At 49.3% G+C, this 18177-nt stretch overlaps 1 protein-coding gene across 3 annotated transcripts in view; it reads right to left on the bottom strand.

The window, feature by feature from the left end:
- LOC138550306 (G-protein coupled receptor 54-like) overlaps positions 1-18177 on the bottom strand; it is a 394439-nt gene that overhangs the window by 26771 nt on the left and 349491 nt on the right. For all 3 annotated transcript variants that reach the window (XM_069642402.1, XM_069642400.1, XM_069642401.1), the window contains exon 4: positions 5320-5558. In XM_069642402.1, coding sequence (XP_069498503.1) covers positions 5320-5558 — 239 coding nt within the window. The remainder of the gene's footprint in view (positions 1-5319; positions 5559-18177) is intronic.

Here is an 18177-nt window from a genome sequence, read left to right as displayed (position 1 = left end):
CCAATGAGGAGGCTACTACTACTGTAGGGCTTTCAGAGCTGGTGAAAAGGAGTCTCGAGGGTTCAGGGCAAACAACATCCCGGCCGCCTTCCTTTGAAGAATTTGCAACCTGTGAACCAGGCGGCCATTCTTCAAGCACACACATGTATGTGCTGTTGCAATAGTCCAGTCGTGACAATATCACAGCATAGGATATCTCCATTTCCTGATGCATTTGAAGGTACAGGGTTATTTATTTGAGTTGGTGAAGGTGGACATTATTTTTTGTAAGGTGATGCTGAGTGGTAGTTTGCAAGGTAGACTTTTTTACTTTGGATGCTGGAATAGGAGGTGTCCCCGTCGAGGTGGGCCAATCAAAGGGGAGAGATTTTGGGGCCAGAATGCTGTAGCAAGTGGAGTCTGTTTTGTTGGAACTCAGGCTCCGATGATCATGAATTGACCAATCCCGGATCCGGTGGGCACTTCGACTTGCCTGGTATCCTGAATGACCTGTGAATCGTCAGCGTACCTTCCTAACCGACCCTTCAAAATCAGATACGCTTCTACTGTTAGTACCATCCCCACGCTGCTCCTCCAGGGGGGACAAGCGATTTTCAGTTTTTTTCTGAAATTGTGGAACTCCTTGCATTGGCATCTCCGCAGTAGGTCAGATCTTTCCTGTTTCTTAAAATCCCATAAAATATTCCTGTTTAAGTAAGCGTATACTTTTTTGGCAGGGTCTGTCGGTCGGAACGTCTCTAAACAAACATCTACCTGTGATTTTAAATTTGCTGGGTCACCAGTTCTGCATGCAATTCATTCTGCCAGGATTATAAAATCTTTAAAAAATCAAGTGAACTGTGAATCTCTGATTAAGGGTCACACATATACATTGAATATTCTGGGTGATATTATAGAGCCCTGAGGGACCCCACAATAGCTCGGGTAGGTGGTGGATTTAAACTCCTTTAATCTTGGCTTGAATGATTGGAGGAAATAATTCCTAGAGACCCAGAGCCGGGAGGCCGGAATCTGTACATGAACATTGTCCGAGGACACAAGGTCTGGAGAGGAGCTTTCATGACCCTTCCTCTCACCGCTGCTCTCAGCAGGGAATATGAACGGTAGTGAGATGGAAACCCTTAAAGGACACTCCTTAGCCTGATTAGCTGAGAAATATGGCCAGTTCACCACCTTTGCTGATCTTTCTGTGAAGTAAAGGGGGTCATTGTGTATGACACGTTGCAGAAAGTGAGAGCCTAGACTTGCTTCTACGCTTTCATTTCTGGCTCTAGCTCATTCTACTGTCGTTCTGAGGTCTACAAGGGCAGCCAAGCAGAGAACGCATCTCCTCTTTGCTTTTGCTTTCCTCCATCGCGGAAGAGCACCGGGTTTTACGTCTGCATTGGATTTTCAAGCAGGCGAAAAACTAAAGACTCCAATGCACTACATCTCGCATTTACACTGGGTAAACTGCAGGCAGATTCCATTGGAATCCATCATTAGCTGCTGCAGACCGTGTTTTCTTTCTCACAAAGTGAGTCAGCTCGATTCCCTGACACGTTTGCACACCGATTTGTGAGTGTAGAAAATTGGATGGAGGGGCCCAACAGCACACGAGTGCTCATGTAGGCGGACCACCCATGCAATCAGCAAGTTATTTAAAATCAGCCCTTATTGGTCATGTTGAAGGTGACCAGGAATGGGTGATAGCACAGGGGCAGCGTGCTGGTCTTGGAAACAGGACCACGCAGAGAAAGAGCGGTTATAAACTGAACTCAGGTATGGTATTAGTCGCGTTATAAGAAAACGGTTAAGTAAATAAATATACTGAATGACCGCTTGGTGGAAAATGTCTCCATCCACGGTCGAGGTAGGGTATCTTGCCATTTGCTCCAGTAACTGCGAAACAGGCCAGGCGTCTGCAGAAATCACTGTGCAGCCTGTCCATTGGGAGCAGGCCAGCAGGTTCATTTTCTTACGCTTGAATTATCAGAGCTCAGTGAAAGGCTACTACAAATGCGGCCGCTGTGAGGCCTGCGATTTCACAGAAACCTTAAAAGCTTTTGAAAATGGGACATCCCGTGACATCCAGTGGATATTCCAAAGACACACCAATGGCAACAGCAAAGCCGTGATTTATATCATAGAATGCCCATGCGGCTTACTGTATGTTGGCAAAACAAGCAGGGAAACAACGGATCTCCGAGCACCGGTCATGCATCAGGAACAGAGTTCCAGAGAAACCTCTGGTTGAACACTACATCCAGAAGAAACACTCAGAGATCTAAAGTGGTTACTCCTTCAAACGCTGACCCCACAGAAGAGAGGAGGCGATGCTGATAAACAACTAACACAACTTGAACAAAGAAGGAAACACCGCCTGGACACTGCCAGAAGTGGCCTTGACATCATGGTGGAACCATTTCACTCGATGATTTTTGATTATGAACTAAAACGTTGAGTATTATATAGTTTACCACCATCCTGGGTCATCTCTGTATGATACATGAATGTGAGTGTTTCTCGTGTATTGAGCTGTCTTTGATTAACATCGATACATCGACATTATGTCCTAGCAAGCACAGCACTAAATCTGATTCTCCTGCCTTTCACTGTGCCGCTTTTTCCATTGCAGAAACCTTTTTACAACCTCCAACAACACGCCAGCACCCCTCTATACGTGGTGCTACTTAGGTATTCTATTCTAACAGTGCCCCATACCTACAGTTGCGACACAACTATTTAGTGTTATAGACTGCGTTTACAGGCATATGGCGTTCACAGTGTGTTCTCTAAACAACTTTCATTTTGGAAATAAGAAAGAGAACTGCCATTTGAAACTAGCTATTTTTGCTGTATGTCGTGACGCATATATTGCCCTTGCACATAAGGTGTGGAGTTCCGCCTCCTTGTGCCTCCCATATGGGTCGTGCTCTCTGTATACACGACCACAGGACACTCATCTAGATCCTCTTTACTTAGAATCTACCTAGGCAACCGCACACACATCGCTAGTCACACTACCCAGTGCGCCGGCGCCGCCTCAGCGAAGCACGGACATATCTGCTGAGTCCAAGCGCACATTGAGACCCTTCCTCATTGCATCCAGCTCAGGTCAGAAGAGCTACAGATACAGCTCGGGTTTTGCAGCGACTCTGTGACGGGCTCATGCACACAGTCAGGCCCGACGGCGCCTCTCTGCATGTCCCCCATTCCAAATATAGGCATCCGGCTCACTCTTTGGTAGACCGGTGCTTTTAGGTTACAGCCCATTATTCACTTGAGAGGTTGTTTATGCACAAACGGATCGTTCTATTTTGTAGACAATTAGACTTGATTATACTTGCCAGGCTGCAAGCACATTACCTGCCAACTAGATCAGGGCACCCTCCAACACAACCTAGTATCTGCATTGGTTCCCCGAGGCATGAACGACTTAGCCATACCATCCCTCACTCACTTTAGACCCACCTTATGGGTCACAGGTCCTTTTCTGGACTGTACTCGTGCACCACATTAAACTTGTGAGCTAGACCTGTTTATCTTTCCCTTTTCCATGTTGGTAGATTACCATGTAGAAGGTGTTTTTTTAACATTCACACCAGCCTTTTTGGGTCCTCTACAAACAAGTGGTAGTGCACTCCTCGACAGCCGTACCCAGTCACACTTGCATGGTAAGCCCGTTACTGGGTTCATTTGGTATTATTTAAAGCAGTAATAGTTTCTTAAAAAGCCATGAACAACTCACCCGAATACAGTCTCCTTTTCACTCACAGAACCATTTTCTGATTATTTCACAGATACGCACAGTAATGATCATTTATTGAGCATCTATCAATTTGTACCTGTCCTGATGAAGGCCACCCCACTAACAGCATCTTTCAACTGCTACAAGTGGCCGAAACACAACCCTTTGGACTTTCTCACACAGTATTGAGTGTTCAATGTTTGGTACAGCCAATAAAATGCCCTATGGCTCCCACTAGATGAAATGGGACGCACATATTTCTTGCAACAATGTATGTAAAAGGTTTTGTCTTTACATGTTCCTTTGCATTTTTGACTTTACTATTAATTTTGCTTATCCCGTGAACACATGAGATTTATACCATTGTTTATGTTTGTCTAACACTACAATGATCTTTTGAAATGTGATGTCCAAACATTATTTTTAACTTATTTATTAGTAAATTCATGCCCTGATCATTTTGTGTTTAGTATTTGATTTATCAGACCTCCAGAAATGACACTTCATGGAAATATTGAGAAAAAATGAACGTGTGAAATCTAATCAATGTGCTAAAACTGTGTCACTGCACGACCCCATCCAATTGCTTTTTACTCTCTTTTTTTACCACAAAAATGTAGATTTCGGGTTGAGGTCAAGCAATATTGGTTGGAGTGGGCAAGGGTGTTAGGGGCAGGATCACCCCTCACATTGAAAATTAGGTAAAACAAATGTGAAAAATGAATTCTACCAGTCAAACATAAAACACATTGAAGCGAAATTGCGTCACTCGGCTTATGCCGTCTCCCTGGTGTTGCTGATACGTGAAAGATTTTCTCAAAACACGCTCTCTGTCTCTCTTACTCTCACTCTCTGGGGCTCATTAAAAGTTTGCCGCTATCCTGCTGGTAAATCCGGCAGGTTCCCGGCAAACTGCCCCTAAAAATTTCTGCTGCCTTATATCTTGGTATTAACGGGAGGATAGCTCAGCGGCAATGTGTTTGCCTTGGAAGCAAGACGACACGAAGACGAAGCAACACAGGTTCGATCCCTGGGTCCGCGCATAGAAACCTCTGGGAATTTAAGCACGTTATAAATACGCAACTAAGACAAAAAAAAACAAAAGAATTATGCAACTAAAAAACAAAACAATTCCTGTAACAGCGCCTTGATGCCCGCTGGCTTTATGAGCGCTTTAAAATAAACAAATTAAAATATTCCAGGCAGTGGCAACACTGGTAAATCCCATTCCATGGAGTCCAGAGGTAATTGCAGCATTTGTTTTTTGACACTTCAGGCCTGATTTACTGTTAAGTCAGTGTGGGAGGTAGATCAGCGGCCCCCACCGGACAAACGCGTGTTTTCTCGCACCAGGAATCTGGTAATGAGGCCCTCTGTCTCTCTGGCTACAAACATGGAAGTGTTGCTTGTGCCTGATAGTTCTGAAAGGTAAACGAGTTGCCCCCAACCCTCATCTTCTCGTGCTGAGCGCGGGTCCTAGCCTGCAGTTTGGCTCTGCTGCCATCCAGTGGCGAAAGTGTGAGTTCATTTAGCAGAGCCATAGAGTGCCAATGCCAGTCTAATAGTGGTGGGCGCGCCCACTCACTCACCTGGTAGTTGTTGTCCACGGGCTCCACCACCGGCTGCCCCACCCGCTTCAGCATGGTGGAGTAGCAGAGGCAGATGGTCAGGAGTGGCAGCAGGTAGACGGCCAGGAACTGGTAGAGGATGCAGGCCTTCTTGGGGCCCTCGGAGGGGAACTTCTCGACGCAGTACGTTCTCGGGCCATACCAGTACCCCTCCTGGATCTTCTGGTAGGGGATGATGGGGGTGGACAGAAGGAAGGAGCCTGGAGCAAAGAGAGGGGCACGGTTTGTAATCAGTATGAGAACGATTCCAACTTCAGTACAATAGACAAGGCCGTGCTGGCGGCCAAGCGCATATAGGGTGACCAGGTGAAGAATTGCCCATGTAAAAATAAAGAAGGGGATAGACTGATGATGGGGGGGGGGCTTCTCGCCAGATGGCACGGCGAACCGTGGTGAAAGCTGCCAGACTTTTTAAACAGGTGAGTAAACATTGGAAAAGGAAAATAATTCGACTTTATCTGCCATTGTTCATCCACTATCCATCCACCAAATTCATCCATCCATTCATTCATCCATCATTCCCATTGCCAGTCAATATATCTGCCTGCCTGTCCATCTACTGATCAATCTTTTTGCAACAACAACATATTCGAAGGTTCCATGTAATAATGTCGCCACAAAAATCTCGCCATGCAAAAATATCGCCGAAAAATTGTCGTTTTTTTGTGGTGACATTATTGCATGGAACATGCGGGGGACACCCCTGTAACCCCCAAACTTTTTTTTTTCTTTTTTTTTCTTTTTTAAATTTTGTATTTTTTTTGCTCCTGTCGCCATATATATGGTCACCCAAATAATATCGCCACAACATTTTCCCGGCGATATTATTTACGGCGACCATATATATGGCGATATTATTACATGATACCCCTTTCGAAAGTGCCTTGCACAACTTTCACTCTTACAAACTAAATCAAAAAGAACTGCAAGAAAAAGAGCGTGTTGCTTTTCTCAAAGCAAGCTTGACAGTCACCCGCTTGGTGTGGGGGCGCGCACGCGCGCGCGTGCTCGTGTGTGTGTGTGTAAACATCCATTGTATTGCAAAGTAAGGTCTCCAGCGAGTGGGCAAATGAGCAGGATGGTGCCACAGAGAGCGGGTCCTCTGACCATGGGCCTATCTCGTTGGTTATCTCTCATTGCTAGTATTTATTTATTTATTTATTTATTTTGACATGTATGTAGCGCACCTAACCCGGAGGCATCTAGGTGCTTTTTGCTTAAGAAGGGTGGTTACATGTGTGTTGCCACGGCACTGTTCATACTCTGCGTGAAGGTTCAATCCAGGTACTGGGGCAGCCACAGAGGGGCATGAGTGCTCACATGTCAAGGGGAATCCCTGAAGAGTATTTGTGCCAAAGGCAGTGTGGTGACATAGTTCCTTACCTGTGCCTGGGGTTGGTGGACGGAGGGCTCATGGGGAATGGTCCCCAGACCGCCAGCCCCTGCTCCAGTCTAAGTCAGGCGACTATCAATGCTGTTGCACCTTTCCGTTCCCTGCCCCTTTAAGTAGGACTCATATACTGAGGATGAGCCCCCTACATGGCCGGTCCCCTAGGCGCGGGTCACCATGTGTGGCAGCCTACGTGGAGGAAAACCGGTGGCCCTCGCTGCATCATGTTGGATGCATCTGGGAGAGAGAGGGCACTGCCAGTGTCAGTCTTACAGGAAGTGCATGAGGGTGGTTCCCTCTTCGACCTCCTAAAGCCATGCGTGACATCAAAGATGGTGACAGAGTCTGACGTCACCCTGATCCACGTCATTGCGCACCACGGGGAGGTGCATCACAATCAGGTGAATTCCTTACCACAGAACCACTGCTTGAATCCCACCGCAGCCTGTATCAGGTGTCCGCACTCCTGAAAAGGACGGTGCAGCGTTTTTTGGAGGCAGGCAGGGGATAGATTCAGGGGAGAGAACCCCAGTTACCTGCTTGCATGTCACACATGTGTGAAATTTACTGTCAGGGACATTTGAGGAGGAGATCTGACCCTTTGCTGTGTGAGATCATTAATGCTACTCTCTGACTCTAACTTGCTGCTGTGAGCGATGAAGCCCACTCCTGTGAAGCGTTCCACAGGTGGGACATAGAGGAGCATCCCACAAAAAGGCGCCTGCAGTCCCCCAGCCAGCATGCCCAATGAACCATGCAAAACTCTGGAAAGCAAAACACCCCCACTGTGCATGGACCAACAGTGCTAACCAGATTCTGATCATGCACACAGATAGCTCCGCCACAGTGCACCCCTCTGTTGCACATTAAGGGTGAACAGCCAGCAGGGAAGAGGTGAGCAGCAAAACAGTAAAACGAACTTTCATCAGCCTAAGAACAAAATGGTGTCACAAAAGTGTGCATAAACAGTTATTTGGATAAAAGAGGTAAGGAAAGGAATAAAAAAAAAACACAAATATGGTGACATAGATTTTCACAAAGGATTCCAGAAAGGTTCTTTTAGTGGACGGAAGAAGGTTTAGGGAAAGGGTTAGAAAAGGTTTTCCAAAGCTTTTCATTTTTATTTTTTGGATTTTGAGTTTCTGGGAGAAAGGTATTTGAAAGAATTAAATCGCAAAGGGTGGCAAAAAGGTTTGGACAAAGGGTTTTTCAAGGGAGGCAAAAATCAAAAGGTAACAACAAAACTCCCACATTAAAAAAAAAAAATCTTACGGTCAGGGAATCATACTCCAAAGAGGCAAAGGTAGTCTGAATTAATTGAAGAACAAGCTTCCCTGCCCCCTCTCTCTCCTAGTTGGAATCCGCCCTTAAGAACAAGCTTCACTGTTCCATCTCTCTAGTGGGAATCCAGCATGAAGAACAGGCTTTCCTGACCACTCTCTCTAGTGGGAATCCACCATGAAGAACAGGCTTTCCTGCCCACTCTCCCTAGTGGGAATCCGCCCTGAAGAACAAGCTTTCCTGCCCACTCTCTCTAGTGGGAATCCGCCATGAAGAACAGGCTTTCCTGCCCACTCTCTCTAGTGGGAATCCGCCCTGAATAACAAGCTTTGCTGCACCCTCCCTCTTCTCTCTCCTAGTGGGAGTCCGCCCTGAAGAACATGCTTTCCTGCTCCCTCTCTCTAGTGGGAATCCGCCATGAAGAACAGGCTTTCCTGCCCACTCTCTCTAGTGGGAATCCGCCATGAAGAACAGGCTTTCCTGCCCACTCTCCCTAGTGGGAATCCGCCATGAAGAACAAGCTTGCCTGCTCTCTCTCTCTAGTGGGAATCTGCCCTGAAGAACAAGCTTTCCTGCACCCTTTCTCTCCTAGTAGGAATCCGCCCTGAAGAGCAAGCTTTCCTGCCCCCTCTCTCTAGTGGGAATCCACCCTGAAGAACAAGCTTTCCTGCTCCCTCTCTCTAGTGGGAATCCACCCTGAATAACAAGCTTTCCTGCTGCCTCTCTCTAGTGGGAATCTGCCCTGAAGAACAAGCTTTCCTGCACCCTTTCTCTCCTAGTAGGAATCCGCCCTGAAGAGCAAGCTTTCCTGCCCCCTCTCTCTAGTGGGAATCCACCCTGAAGAACAAGCTTTCCTGCTCTCTCTCTCTAGTGGGAATCCGCCCTGAAGAACAAGCTTTCCTGCCTCCTCTCACTCCTTGTGGGAAACCGCCCTGAAGAACAAGCTTTCCTGCTCCCACTCTAGTGGGAATCCGCCCTGAAGAACAAGCTTTCCTGCCCACTCTCTCTAGTAGGAATCCACCCTCAAGAAAAAGCTTTCCTGCTCCCTCTCTCTAGTGGGAATCCACCCTGAATAACAAGCTTTCCTGCTCCCTCTCTCTAGTGGGAATCCGCCCTGAAGAACAAGCTTTCCTGCCCCCTCTCTGTAGTGGGAATCCACCCTGAAGAACAAGCTTTCCTGCCCACTCTCTCTAGTGGGAATCCGCCCTGAAGAACAAGCTTGCCTACTCTCTCTCTCTAGTGGGAATCTGCCCTGAAGAACAAGCTTTCCTGCCCCCTTTCTCTCCTAGTGGGAATCCGCCCTGAAGAGCAAGCTTTCCTGCCCCCTCTCTCTAGTGGGAATCCGCCCTGAAGAACAAGATTTTCTGCTCTTTTCTCCTATTGGGACTCCCCTGAAGAACAAGCTTTCCTGGCCCCTCTCTCTTTTAGTGGGAATCTGCCCTCAAGAACAGCTTTCCTGCTCCCTCTCTCTAGTGGGAATCCACCCTGAATAACAAGCTTTCCTGCTCCCTCTCTCTAGTGGGAATACACCCTGAAGAACAAGCTTTCCTGCTCTCTCTCTCTAGTGGGAATCCGCCCTGAAGAACAAGCTTTCCTGCCTCCTCTCACTCCTTGTGGGAAACCGCCCTGAAGAACAAGCTTTCCTGCTCCCACTCTCTAGTGGGAATCCACCCTGAAGAACAAGCTTTCCTGCCCACTCTCTCTAGTGGGAATCCGCCCTGAAGAACAAGCTTTCCTCCCCACTCTCTCTAGTGGGAATCCGCCCTGAAGAACAAGCTTTCCTGCCCCCTCTCTTTAGTGGGAATCCGCCCTGAATAACAAGCTTTCCTGCTCCCTCTCACTAGTGGGAATCCGCCCTAAAGAACAAGCTTTTCTGCTCTCTCACTCTAGTGGGAATCCGCCCTGAATAACAAGCTTTCCTGCTCTCTCTCTCTAGTGGGAATCCACCCTAAAGAACAAGCTTTCCTGCCCCCTCTCTCTTTTAGTAGGAATCTGCCCTCAAGAAAAAGCTTTCCTGCTCCCTCTCTCTAGTGGGAATCCACCCTGAATAACAAGCTTTCCTGCTCCCTCTCTCTAGTGGGAATCCGCCCTGAAGAACAAGCTTTTCTGCTCCCTCTCTGTAGTCGGAATCCACCCTAAAGAAAAAGCTTTCCTGCTCTGGCTCTCTAGAGGCAATCTGCCCTGACGAACAAGCTTTCCTGCCTCCTCTCACTCCTAGTTTGAAATCGCACGGAAGAACCAGCTTTCCTGCTCCCACTCTCTAGTGGGAATCCGCCCTAAAGAACAAGCTTTGCTGCCCACTCTCTCTAGTGGGAATCTGCCCTGAAGAACAAGCTTTCCTGCCCACTCTCTCTAGTGGGAATCCACCCTGAAGAACAAGCTTTCCTGCCCCCTCTCTTTAGTGGGAATCCGCCATGAATAACAAGCTTTCCTGCTCCCTCTCTCTAGTGGGAATCTGCCCTGAAGAAAAAGCTTTCCTGCCCACTCTCTCTCCTAGTGGGAATCTTCCCTGAAGAACAAGCTTTCCTGCTCCCTCTCTCTAGTGGGAATCAGCCCTGAAGAACAAGCTTTCCTGCTCTCTCCCTCTAGTGGGAATCCGCCCTGAAGAAAAAGCTTTCCTGCCCCCTCTCTCTCCTAGTGGGAATCTTCCCTGAAGAACAAGCTTTCCTGCTCCCTCTCTCTAGTGGGAATCAGCCCTGAAGAACAAGCTTTCCAGCCCACTCTCTCTAGTGGGAATTCGCCCTGAAGAACAAGCTTTCCTGCCCCTCTCTTTAGTGGGAATCTGCCCCGAATAACAAGCTTTCCAGCTCCCTCTCACTAGTGGGAATCCGCCCTGAAGGACAAGCTTTTCTGCCTTCTCACTCTAGTGGGAATCCGCCCTGAAGAACAAGCTTTCCTGCTCTCTCTCTCTAGTGGGAATCCGCCCTAAAGAACAAGCTTTCCTGCCCCTCTCTCTTTTAGTCGGAATCCGCCCTCAAGAAAAAGCTTTCCTGCTTCCTCTCTCTAGTGGGAATCCGCCCTAAAGAACAAGCTTTGCTGCCCACACTCTCTAGTGGGAATCTGCCCTGAAGAACAAGATTTTCTGGTCTCTCTCTCCTTGTGGGACTCAGCCCTGAAGAACAAGCTTTCCTGCCCGCCTCTCTCTCTTAGTGTCAATCCGCCCTCAAGAACAAGCTTTCCTGCCCCCTCTCTCTATTGGGAATCCGCCCTGAAGAACAAGCTTTTCTGCTCCCTCTCTCCTAGTGGGAATCCGCCCTGAAGAACAAGATTTCCTGCTCCCTCTCTCTAGTGGGAATCCGCCCTGAATAATAAGCTTTCCTGCTCCCTCTCTCTAGTGGGAATCCACCCTGAAGAACAAGCTTTTCTGCTCTCTCACTCTAGTGGGAATCCACCCTGAAGAACAAGCTTTCCCGCTCTCTCTCTGTAGTGGGAATCCGCCCTGAAGAACAAGCTTTCCTGTCCCCTCTCTCTCCCAGTGGGAATCTTCCCTGAAGAACAAGCTTTCCTGCTCCCTCTCTCTAGTGGGAATCAGCCCTGAAGAACAAGATTTCCTGCCCACTCTCTCTAGTTGGAATCCACCCTGAAGAACAAGCTTGCCTTCTCTCTCTCTCTAGTGGGAATCCGCCCTGAAGAGCAAGCTTTCCTGCCCCCTTTCTCTCCTAGTGGGAATCCGCCTTGAGGAACAAGCTTTCCTGCCCCCACTCTCTCATAGTGGGAATCCGCCCTGAAGAACAAGCTTTCCTGCCCGGTCTCTCTAGTGGGAATCCGCCCTGAAGAACAAGATTTTCTGCTCTCTCTCTCCTTGTGGGACTCAGCCCTGAAGAACAAGCTTTCCTGCCCCCCTCTCTCTCTCTTAGTGGCAATCCGCCCTCAAGAACAAGCTTTCCTGCTCCCTCTCTCTAGTGGGAATCAGCCCTGAATAATAAGCTTTCCTGCACCCTCTCTCTTCTCTCTCCTAGTGGGAATCCGCCCTGAAGAACAAGGTTCCTGCCCTCTCTCTAGTGGGAATCCGCCCTGAAGAACAAGCTTTCCTGCTCCCTCTCTCTAGTGGGAATCAGCCCTGAATAATAAGCTTTCCTGCACCCTCTCTCTTCTCTCGCCATGTGGGAATCCGCCTTGAAGAACAAGGTTCCTGCCCTCTCTCCTAGTGGGAATCCGCCCTGAAGAACAAGATTTTCGGCTCTCTCCTAGTGGGACTCCGCCCTGAAGAACAAGCTTTCCTGCACCCTCTCTCTAGTGGGAATCTGCCCTGAAGAACAAGCTTTCCTGCCCACTCTCTCTAGTGGGAATCCACCCTGAAGAACAAGCTTTCCTGCCCCCTCTCTTTAGTGGGAATCCGCCATGAATAACAAGCTTTCCTGCTCCCTCTCTCTAGTGGGAATCTGCCCTGAAGAAAAAGCTTTCCTGCCCACTCTCTCTCCTAGTGGGAATCTTCCCTGAAGAACAAGCTTTCCTGCTCCCTCTCTCTAGTGGGAATCAGCCCTGAAGAACAAGCTTTCCTGCTCTCTCCCTCTAGTGGGAATCCGCCCTGAAGAAAAAGCTTTCCTGCCCCCTCTCTCTCCTAGTGGGAATCTTCCCTGAAGAACAATCTTTCCTGCTCCCTCTCTCTAGTGGGAATCAGCCCTGAAGAACAAGCTTTCCAGCCCACTCTCTCTAGTGGGAATTCGCCCTGAAGAACAAGCTTTCCTGCCCCCTCTCTTTAGTGGGAATCTGCCCCGAATAACAAGCTTTCCAGCTCCCTCTCACTAGTGGGAATCCGCCCTGAAGAACAAGCTTTTCTGCCTTCTCACTCTAGTGGGAATCCGCCCTGAAGAACAAGCTTTCCTGCTCTCTCTCTCTAGTGGGAATCCGCCCTAAAGAACAAGCTTTCCTGCCCCTCTCTTTTTTAGTCGGAATCCGCCCTCAAGAAAAAGCTTTCCTGCTTCCTCTCTCTATTGGGAATCCGCCCTGAAGAACAAGCTTTTCTGCTCCCTCTCTCCTAGTGGGAATCCGCCCTGAAGAACAAGATTTCCTGCTCCCTCTCTCTAGTGGGAATCCGCCCTGAATAATAAGCTTTCCTGCTCCCTCTCTCTAGTGGGAATCCACCCTGAAGAACAAGCTTTTCTGCTCTCTCACTCTAGTGGGAATCCACCCTGAAGAACAAGCTTTCCCGCTCTCTCTCTGTAGTGGGAATCCGCCCTGAAGAACAAGCTTTCCTGTCCCCTCTCTCTCCCAGTGGGAATCTTCCCTGAAGAACAAGCTTTCCTGCTCCCTCTCTCTAGTGGGAATCAGCCCTGAAGAACAAGATTTCCTGCCCACTCTCTCTAGTTGGAATCCACCCTGAAGAACAAGCTTGCCTTCTCTCTCTCTCTAGTGGGAATCCGCCCTGAAGAGCAAGCTTTCCTGCCCCCTTTCTCTCCTAGTGGGAATCCGCCTTGAGGAACAAGCTTTCCTGCCCCCACTCTCTCATAGTGGGAATCCGCCCTGAAGAACAAGCTTTCCTGCCCGGTCTCTCTAGTGGGAATCCGCCCTGAAGAACAAGATTTTCTGCTCTCTCTCTCCTTGTGGGACTCAGCCCTGAAGAACAAGCTTTCCTGCCCCCCTCTCTCTCTCTTAGTGGCAATCCGCCCTCAAGAACAAGCTTTCCTGCTCCCTCTCTCTAGTGGGAATCAGCCCTGAATAATAAGCTTTCCTGCACCCTCTCTCTTCTCTCTCCTAGTGGGAATCCGCCCTGAAGAACAAGGTTCCTGCCCTCTCTCTCTAGTGGGAATCCGCCCTGAAGAACAAGCTTTCCTGCTCCCTCTCTCTAGTGGGAATCAGCCCTGAATAATAAGCTTTCCTGCACCCTCTCTCTTCTCTCGCCTTGTGGGAATCCGCCTTGAAGAACAAGGTTCCTGCCCTCTCTCCTAGTGGGAATCCGCCCTGAAGAACAAGATTTTCTGCTCTCTCCTAGTGGGACTCCGCCCTGAAGAACAAGCTTTCCTGCACCCTCTCTCTAGTGGTAATCAGCCCTGAACAACATGCATTCCTGCACCCTCTCTCGTCTCTCTCCTAGTGGGAATCCGCCCTGAAGAACAAGCTTTCCTACCCACTCTCTCTAGTGGGAATCCACCCTGAAGAACAAGCTTTCCTGCTCTTTCTCTTTAGTGGGAATCCGCCCTGAAGAACAAGCTTGCTTTCTCTCTCTCTAGTGAAATCCGCCCTGAAGAGCAAGCTTTCCTGCCCACTTTATCTCCTAGTGAGAATCTGCCCTGAGGAACAAGCTTTCCTGCCCCCTCTCTCTCCAAGTGGGAATCCGCCCTGAAGAACTAGCTTTCCTGCTCCCTCTCACTAGTGGGAATCCCCCCTGAAGAACAAGCTTTTCTGCTCTCTCTCTCTAGTGGGAATCCGCCCTGAAGAACAAGCTTTCCTGCTCTCTCTCTCTAGTGGGAATCTGCCCTAAAGAACAAGCTTTCCTGCCCCCTCTCTCTTTTAGTAGGAATCCACCCTCAAGAGCAAGCTTTCCTTCTCCCTCTCTCTAGTGGGAATCCCTCATGAATAACAAGCTTTCCTGCTCCCTCTCTCCAGTGGGAATCCGCCCTGAAGAACAAGCTTTCCTGCCCCCTCTCTGTAGTGGTAATCCACCCTGAAGAACAAGCTTTCCTGCTCTCTCTCTCTCTAGTGGCAATCTGCCCTGACGAACAAGCTTTCCTGCGTCCTCTCACTCCTAGTTTGAAACTGCCCTGAAGAACAAGATTTCCTGCCCCCTCTCTTTAGTGGGAATCCGCCCTGAATAATAAGCTTTCCTGCTCCCTCTCTATAGTGGGAATCCACCCTGAAGAACAAGCTTTTCTGCTCTCTCACTCTAGTGGGAATCCACCCTGAAGAACAAGCTTTCCCGCTCTCTCTCTGTAGTGGGAATCCGCCCTGAAGAACAAGCTTTCCTGTCCCCTCTCTCTCCCAGTGGGAATCTTCCCTGAAGAACAAGCTTTCCTGCTCCCTCTCTCTAGTGGGAATCAGCCCTGAAGAACAAGATTTCCTGCCCACTCTCTCTAGTTGGAATCCACCCTGAAGAACAAGCTTGCCTTCTCTCTCTCTCTAGTGGGAATCCGCCCTGAAGAGCAAGCTTTCCTGCCCCCTTTCTCTCCTAGTGGGAATCCGCCTTGAGGAACAAGCTTTCCTGCCCCCACTCTCTCATAGTGGGAATCCGCCCTGAAGAACAAGCTTTCCTGCCCGGTCTCTCTAGTGGGAATCCGCCCTCAAGAACAAGATTTTCTGCTCTCTCTCTCCTTGTGGGACTCAGCCCTGAAGAACAAGCTTTCCTGCCCCCCTCTCTCTCTCTTAGTGGCAATCCGCCCTCAAGAACAAGCTTTCCTGCTCCCTCTCTCTAGTGGGAATCAGCCCTGAATAATAAGCTTTCCTGCACCCTCTCTCTTCTCTCTCCTAGTGGGAATCCGCCCTGAAGAACAAGGTTCCTGCCCTCTCTCTCTAGTGGGAATCCGCCCTGAAGAACAAGCTTTCCTGCTCCCTCTCTCTAGTGGGAATCAGCCCTGAAGAACAAGATTTCCTGCCCACTCTCTCTAGTTGTAATCCACCCTGAAGAACAAGCTTGCCTTCTCTCTCTCTCTAGTGGGAATCCGCCCTGAAGAGCAAGCTTTCCTGCCCCCTTTCTCTCCTAGTGGGAATCCGCCTTGAGGAACAAGCTTTCCTGCCCCCACTCTCTCATAGTGGGAATCCGCCCTGAAGAACAAGCTTTCCTGCCCGGTCTCTCTAGTGGGAATCCGCCCTGAAGAACAAGATTTTCTGCTCTCTCTCTCCTTGTGGGACTCAGCCCTGAAGAACAAGCTTTCCTGCCCCCCTCTCTCTCTCTTAGTTGCAATCCGCCCTCAAGAACAAGCTTTCCTGCTCCCTCTCTCTAGTGGGAATCAGCCCTGAATAATAAGCTTTCCTGCACCCTCTCTCTTCTCTCTCCTAGTGGGAATCCGCCCTGAAGAACAAGGTTCCTGCCCTCTCTCTCTAGTGGGAATCCGCCCTGAAGAACAAGCTTTCCTGCTCCCTCTCTCTAGTGGGAATCAGCCCTGAATAATAAGCTTTCCTGCACCCTCTCTCTTCTCTCGCCTTGTGGGAATCCGCCTTGAAGAACAAGGTTCCTGCCCTCTCTCCTAGTGGGAATCCGCCCTGAAGAACAAGATTTTCTGCTCTCTCCTAGTGGGACTCCGCCCTGAAGAACAAGCTTTCCTGCACCCTCTCTCTAGTGGGAATCAGCCCTGAATAACAAGCTTTCCTTCCCCCCTCTCTCTCTTAGTGGGAATCCGCCCTCAAGAACAAGCCTTCCTGATCCCTCTCTCTAGTGGTAATCAGCCCTGAACAACATGCATTCCTGCACCCTCTCTCGTCTCTCTCCTAGTGGGAATCCGCCCTGAAGAACAAGCTTTCCTACCCACTCTCTCTAGTGGGAATCCACCCTGAAGAACAAGCTTTCCTGCTCTTTCTCTTTAGTGGGAATCCGCCCTGAAGAACAAGCTTGCTTTCTCTCTCTCTAGTGAAATCCGCCCTGAAGAGCAAGCTTTCCTGCCCCCTTTATCTCCTAGTGAGAATCTGCCCTGAGGAACAAGCTTTCCTGCCCCCTCTCTCTCCAAGTGGGAATCCGCCCTGAAGAACTAGCTTTCCTGCTCCCTCTCACTAGTGGGAATCCCCCCTGAAGAACAAGCTTTTCTGCTCTCTCTCTCTAGTGGGAATCCGCCCTGAAGAACAAGCTTTCCTGCTCTCTCTCTCTAGTGGGAATCTGCCCTAAAGAACAAGCTTTCCTGCCCCCTCTCTCTTTTAGTAGGAATCCGCCCTCAAGAGCAAGCTTTCCTTCTCCCTCTCTCTAGTGGGAATCCCTCATAAATAACAAGCTTTCCTGCTCCCTCTCTCCAGTGGGAATCCGCCCTGAAGAACAAGCTTTCCTGCCCCCTCTCTGTAGTGGTAATCCACCCTGAAGAACAAGCTTTCCTGCTCTCTCTCTCTCTAGTGGCAATCTGCCCTGACGAACAAGCTTTCCTGCGTCCTCTCACTCCTAGTTTGAAACTGCCCTGAAGAACAAGATTTCCTGTCCCCTCTCTTTAGTGGGAATCCGCCCTGAATAATAAGCTTTCCTGCTCCCTCTCTCTAGTGGGAATCCACCCTGAAGAACAAGCTTTTCTGCTCTCTCACTCTAGTGGGAATCCACCCTGAAGAACAAGCTTTCCCGCTCACTCTCTGTAGTGGGAATCGGCCCTGAAGAACAAGCTTTCCTGTCCCCTCTCTCTCCCAGTGGGAATCTTCCCTGAAGAACAAGCTTTCCTGCTCCCTCTCTCTAGTGGGAATCAGCCCTGAAGAACAAGATTTCCTGCCCACTCTCTCTAGTTGGAATCCACCCTGAAGAACAAGCTTGCCTTCTCTCTCTCTCTAGTGGGAATCCGCCCTGAAGAGCAAGCTTTCCTGCCCCCTTTCTCTCCTAGTGGGAATCCGCCTTGAGGAACAAGCTTTCCTGCCCCCACTCTCTCATAGTGGGAATCCGCCCTGAAGAACAAGCTTTCCTGCCCGGTCTCTCTAGTGGGAATCCGCCCTGAAGAACAAGATTTTCTGCTCTCTCTCTCCTTGTGGGACTCAGCCCTGAAGAACAAGCTTTCCTGCCCCCCTCTCTCTCTCTTAGTGGCAATCCGCCCTCAAGAACAAGCTTTCCTGCTCCCTCTCTCTAGTGGGAATCAGCCCTGAATAATAAGCTTTCCTGCACCCTCTCTCTTCTCTCTCCTAGTGGGAATCCGCCCTGAAGAACAAGGTTCCTGCCCTCTCTCTCTAGTGGGAATCCGCCCTGAAGAACAAGCTTTCCTGCTCCCTCTCTCTAGTGGGAATCAGCCCTGAATAATAAGCTTTCCTGCACCCTCTCTCTTCTCTCGCCTTGTGGGAATCCGCCTTGAAGAACAAGGTTCCTGCCCTCTCTCCTAGTGGGAATCCGCCCTGAAGAACAAGATTTTCTGCTCTCTCCTAGTGGGACTCCGCCCTGAAGAACAAGCTTTCCTGCACCCTCTCTCTAGTGGGAATCAGCCCTGAATAACAAGCTTTCCTTCCCCCCTCTCTCTCTTAGTGGGAATCCGCCCTCAAGAACAAGCCTTCCTGATCCCTCTCTCTAGTGGTAATCAGCCCTGAACAACATGCATTCCTGCACT

This window comes from Ambystoma mexicanum, chromosome 1q (assembly GCF_040938575.1).
Source record: "Ambystoma mexicanum isolate Mex_15411 chromosome 1q, UKY_AmexF1_1, whole genome shotgun sequence".
Classification (NCBI taxonomy): Eukaryota; Metazoa; Chordata; class Amphibia; order Caudata; family Ambystomatidae; genus Ambystoma; species Ambystoma mexicanum.
The sequence above is the reverse complement of the archived record's forward strand: the minus strand, read 5'-3'. Positions and strand labels throughout refer to the sequence as shown.